This window comes from Rutidosis leptorrhynchoides, chromosome 11 (assembly GCF_046630445.1).
Source record: "Rutidosis leptorrhynchoides isolate AG116_Rl617_1_P2 chromosome 11, CSIRO_AGI_Rlap_v1, whole genome shotgun sequence".
NCBI lineage: Eukaryota > Viridiplantae > Streptophyta > Magnoliopsida > Asterales > Asteraceae > Rutidosis > Rutidosis leptorrhynchoides.
In genome coordinates this window covers 97,685,510-97,691,317 of record NC_092343.1, presented here as the reverse complement: position 1 = coordinate 97,691,317, position 5,808 = coordinate 97,685,510, and the positions used below count along the sequence as shown (strand labels likewise).

Here is a 5,808-nt window from a genome sequence, read left to right as displayed (position 1 = left end):
TTAATTCCTGTTTTTTGCTAAAAAAGTTAATTTAGTATCAGACAATTAATTATTTAGAACAAATATAAAGTGAACTCTTGTTTTGTACTCCGTAATGGAGAGAGTAGTTTAAAAAAAGTCAATGTCGAAGAGTTGTTTAAAAATGATAGATATGTTACCTTTTAGAAAAGGAGAAAAAAAAACACTCATATACTATCACTAATCATATTTTAAAGTGTTTGTACATTAGAATAGTGTAACGCATAATTGATCATGTATAGCTAATTCTAGTAGTGTATAAATCACCATAATTTAAAAACTTAGTAATCAAATGACTTTGTTTAATTCTTGCATGTTACTTGCAGCCGGTCTGAGCTGCCCATTTTAATAGTTATAGTTTTTCTAGACTAGATAATTGTTTAGATAGATATATTTATTTATATTTATAATATTTACATTAATTAAATATGCATCCCTTCACTACACGAATGGTCATTGCACATTGCACATACTATTAGGCGGAGAATGGTGTGTCGTTTTAAGTAATAAAATATAGTCGTCTTCTTGGAGGACTATCAATTATGTTGATGATTAATGAGTGATGTGAATGATTTGTGTTTTGAAATGAGAGTGAAAAAGAGACGTATCAGAGTCGCAATGTTAGTCTCCTAATCTTATGCATATCTGCATGGCAAAGTCTTCGCGTTGTAAAGCCTAAACGTCACCGAAAATTGCGCATGACTTCCTAATGCATGACTATTTGTCGTTACTTGCGGCTCGCGATCACATGACCGCGTAGATCAATTTAAACTCCAACTAATCGTGATCCTTTCCTATTTTATAGTCGGGGACCCTGTGTGTAAGTTATAGAACGGATTTATGTTATTTATTTTTTTTGGGTTTGAGTTTCACAATAAATACAAACCCTAAACCGAATTTTAATATGATCATTCGTTTTTTTCGGCAAAAATACGAATACTCATATAGATACGAGGTCGTTTTCCAAAGAAAAACGCATTCAACAAAGATTACAAAAAGACGGGAAAAACAAGAAAGCCCGAACCTAAAAAGCAAACATGTAAACAAAAACTATCTAAAAACGAGCCTCCTGAATACTACACGAAAAAAAAGGAACGAAACAAACGAACTACACACGACGAATAACAACAATCAACCTCTAGGACCCGCTCATCAATCGTTATTATATTGACTCGTTGGGTATATTTATGACATGCTTTTGAACAACAAATTATACATAAGATTTGTCATCCACATTCAAAGAGATATTGTGAAGAAATCAATTACTTGATTAAACAATTTTCTTTAAAAGTATTGTATAATAATACAACACCTTAAAGAAGGTTAGTAGATCCACAATATCTTAAAGCATGTTTAGTAATCTCAAGATGTTAGATTATTGGTAATGTTTAGTAATCTCAAGATGTTAGAAGGTAATGACCTGACTCTTCCTATAAGATAGGTTATTCTTATAGGTTAGGGATTTGATCCCCATAAGCTGCAAAATATGTTCTTTGAAATTATCACTCATTTCATGGACTTCGGAGATTGCGGAAGTCTTACATTCAAGCCTCACCCCGGGGTTAAAAAAAACATCACGTTCCAAGAAATAATCGGGTGAATGAGTTCCGACATTATGTTCGGAATACTGTCAGTGACTCCTAACCGTCGTTAAAAAACATGGTATGTGCCTAAAACATGGTGGCATACGTTAATTGGGGCTTCATTTATTCGATGAAGCACCCATTTTGTTATGTTCTTAAGCCCGTTTGGCTCACGGAATCCAATGGGATTCCGGCGAAATTGAAATTGACTTTAACACGTGTCGTGTCTAAATTCAATTCCAATTCCGCCGGAATCCTATTAGATTCTGTGAACCAAACGGGACCTTAGTTTTTCACCAAAATAAAATTAAAAAAAAAAAAAATGCTAGGTGTAAGAATTATCACCCATTTTAAACTCTAGTCGTGTTGTACAATATATTGAAACGTAGTAATTGAAGAATAAATTCTACACAACAGAAACTCGAAAATATTTAAAATGTCGAACTTGCACAAAATTGTATCCATAAATCCTATAAACCTTTAACATTCATGAAACTAATCGTCATCTTCAGATGAGCTATCATCTTGTTGTCTTCCAAAATCATCTCTTGCTTCAGGTTCATCCTACACATACAAATCAGACTCAGTTAAAAAATCAAGGGTGCATACGGGTAGGGTTAAAAAAGAGTGAGACGGGTTCTTACAGCTGCCTTATCCCAATCTTTTAACTTTGAACTTGTAAGCATGTAATTATCGCGTAAAGGAGCCCAAGCAGGACCTTCATCACCTGTGTTTGCACTTGTGCCAGCCTGTATTGCAAATGAAAATGTGAGAGTAAGCAATGCGGACAACCGAAAAACATTAATAGATTCCAATTTGTCATTTCTATAGCATAATCCACAATATAAATAGCAAATAAACTAGAGGGGCAATGGCAAGTTCAACCCATTTCTATGTAGAAAGGTCACTTTGTGTTCTATATGGTTGGTAAAAGATAAAAACTGCCTCATTTGTATTCAAATGCTTGTTTTGAACATTTATGTGTTTACAAAATATAATTATATGATTAATGATTAATACAGTGTTATAGTCAAAAGTCAGTAGAGAATTGCTCGGATCACTGATCCAACCCTGTTTTGACCCGAACCTAACCCGCCAATGATGCCAACTCTAAAGTATAACCAGTTCATCAGTGCAAGTACAATGCCAACATTATCCAACCCTGTTCTAACTTCTAATCTAATCTAACTTCTAACTTATCTATGAAAAGAAAGCCAACATTAGGTAAGTGTATTTAATCTCAACCGTTCAACCGTTAAATGACAGTTTAAGATGACACTCTCACCATTAATTTGTATAATGATGTCATATCTGTCTCTCTTCTATTTTTCAGCCATTGATTTGAATTTCAACCATTGATTTGGTAATGCTAATAAAGATTACTTCTTGTTCTTATTATATGGTATTATATATTATATTACAAGTTTACTATTATTTAATTATATAATTATATAATTATAAATTACTAATATTAATTCTGCGAAATCACAAGTTATAAACTAGTAATCAACATAAAACACAGCAGAAAGTGGTGTGTGCGGGTGTGTACATGTATAAATCTGTATAGAGAGAGAGAGGTTCCCACCTTAGCATCTGACCCAGATGTACGTTTCCCCAGCTCGGAAAAGAAGGCTTCTTTCCTCCGTTTCTGAATCACTGAAGCGTCCAAAAAAAAAAAATTCAATCATCTAAAGCAAATATGACTACATATAATTATGTACAGAATCATAGCGATGAAAGCACAGTTAGTTTTATAGGTAACGTGTAACAACTAACAACAAATTTGACTAATTACAAACTGATGTGGTACAATAGCCCAGTGACCCTATTTGAAGACAGATAAAACACCCAAAATACATATTTTCGTCTACTAGGCTTTCCAGCTTGGGCACAAGCAATAAGTTTTCCTAGAAATACCTTAATTGTACTTTAATTTGAAAAACTACTAATGTGAGCATTGTGACATTGTCAAAACTTCTATGAACTATGAGAAAACCAAGCACATACACGCAAAACATGATTCGAACTTATATAGCAATAGCAATATATATTATTTAGAACGGAAAACACACACCTAATTACAAATTTTCTACCACGGGACTCAAACTCACAACCTAAAGGTTGATGAGTTACCACGATACCGCTAGGCCAAAGGCCCTATGGTTTATATAGCAATATATGAATATAAATATATACAAGTCAACACAAGTGAAAATAAGGCTCACGGAAACAAGTTCCATTATTTATAGATAGAAGTTGATTAACAAGAAACAATGCATTTAGTAGCATACCTTTAGCATCTTTAGACCTTAATGGATTTAAACCTTTCTGTGAGCTTTGAGCCTTGTTGACCTATAACGAAGAAACAGTGTAAGTTGTAATTTGAATGTAGCTCATAGCTAGAGGTGGTAAAATGGGCAGCTCCAAGTAACAGGACCAAATGGGATGGGTCAAATCAAGTCATTCTTAGGTGTACAACAAAGCAGTTGGGTCAATCCACAAACACATTAATGTGAACTTGTATCCTAACAAAAGTTAATCAATAATGAATCATTTGCCAGTAAAATTTGCATTATCACATAATAAGCTAACCTCTCATAATGAAGTAATTTAAAGCATCCTCAAATGACTTCAAATGATTGTCAGCTCATTTGACTTATTTTCTTTTTGGTCAACCCTTTTGCTACCCTATTTGACCCCATAATAAGAGATAACTCAAACCGTGACCCACTTGTAGGTAACTGGGTCTATATTACCACCTCTAACTATAACAGTAACAAAATCAGAGGTATTATGAATCAGACACTTACAGCATTAAATAGCTTGACGACTAAAAGTTCCACCAACACATGAATAAACAAGAATAAACCAAGTTAGTTTGCAAATCCCAACAATGCAAAAAATTTATACAATCGATATAATCCATCAAATAAAAAATAACCACCTCCTTTTGTAGCAACTCCAATTAGTAGCTTTTCATGTGACACTGAAAAAGCATCGGGCTTTACATGTCCTTTCTCTGCTAACTTTATATCCAAACGAATATCATTGTAGACGGTTAGCAATAAGAGATACATATAACTATACAATCAATGAAATATAAGTTATACCGAAAATGAAATGAATTACCAATGTTTTCTCTTTTCTTGCATCTCCTTTAACTTTCTTTTCAGCAGCTTCTTCGGCAAGCTTTTTTACTACAAGATTCTTGTGAGCAGATAGTACAGGTCCCTACAGTTTTAACACTGTTAAATCAAGCCGACCCGCCCAAGTTGCCACCGACACATTTATTATTTAAGGTGTCACTAATATCTTTAAAGACATGATTTTTTAAATTGAAGAACAACGAATAACAGAGTATGATAGAAACAACAGGCTTACCAAAACCTCATCTGTACCACTTCTCTTTACAATTTTCTTAAAAGCTTTTTTAAAAGACGTGCTTCCTTCTGAAAACTTCATAATACCATGTTCAACTACCACACCTTCGTCATCAGAATCACCATCTCCCATATCATCATCATCATCATCATTGCCCACATCATCATTACCATCATCATCATTGTCATCATCATCCACCTCTTCATCCTCCTCATCATTTTCATCATCCACCGGCTTCATTTCATACTTCTTTTCAACCTTCACTGGAAGACGTGCAGGCCGAGCAGGACGGGCAGGCTCCTCCTCCTCCTCCTCTACTTCTTCTATATCATCATTAGCATCATCACTATTATCTGAATTATAATCTCGAGCCTTTTTACGAAAAAGCTTTTTCGTTTTCGCATCCATTTTAACCTTTTGCCCACTACCTTGAAACACTTTCATTTTCTTCTTCCCTTTACCCTTCTTATTATGCCCTATTTTCCTCTTCCTGGGACCTTGTCCAACTTCTTGCATTTGAAGTACTTCAGCCATAACCCTAATTTTTTACCTGGACATTAATTATAACAAAAATATAATAATATATTTATTAAAATTACTAAAAATTATAAATGTTTATGACATACTACCAGCTCCTAGTTTATCAAAATCATATGAATTAGAACTATAACAACAACAATATAACTATATTCACTCACGAATAAATAAACAGAGCAGAGATTCAAATAAAATCTAATTTGAAAAACTTAATACCTTCACTCATATGCTCAATGGATATTTAATTCAAAATTAGATAAATATATTCGAGTATTGAGAAAAGCCCTAA

At 33.6% G+C, this 5,808-nt stretch overlaps 1 protein-coding gene across 1 annotated transcript; it reads right to left on the bottom strand.

Moving 5' to 3' along the window:
- Positions 1 to 2,031: 2,031 nt before the first annotated feature.
- On the bottom strand, positions 2,032 to 5,516 carry LOC139877646 (uncharacterized). Its single transcript, XM_071865074.1, has 8 exons — positions 4,983 to 5,516; positions 4,731 to 4,832; positions 4,546 to 4,627; positions 4,412 to 4,431; positions 3,893 to 3,953; positions 3,187 to 3,257; positions 2,246 to 2,350; positions 2,032 to 2,165 (listed from the first exon to the last, which is right to left on the bottom strand). Exons 1-8 carry the CDS (start codon positions 5,514 to 5,516, stop codon positions 2,097 to 2,099), a joined length of 1,044 nt encoding a protein of 347 aa, XP_071721175.1. The 3' UTR covers positions 2,032 to 2,096.
- Positions 5,517 to 5,808: the final 292 nt, after the last annotated feature.

Coding starts and splice junctions, on each gene's coding strand:
- LOC139877646 (XM_071865074.1), bottom strand. CDS start 5,516: ATGGCTGAAGTACTTCAAATGCAAGAAGTTGGACAAGGTCCCAGGAAG. Junction 4,833..4,982: donor GTGGTACAGATGAGGTTTTG/GTAAGCCTGTTG, acceptor TTAAAACTGTAG/GGACCTGTACTATCTGCTCA. Junction 2,351..3,186: donor CATCTGGGTCAGATGCTAAG/GTGGGAACCTCT, acceptor TTTGCAATACAG/GCTGGCACAAGTGCAAACAC.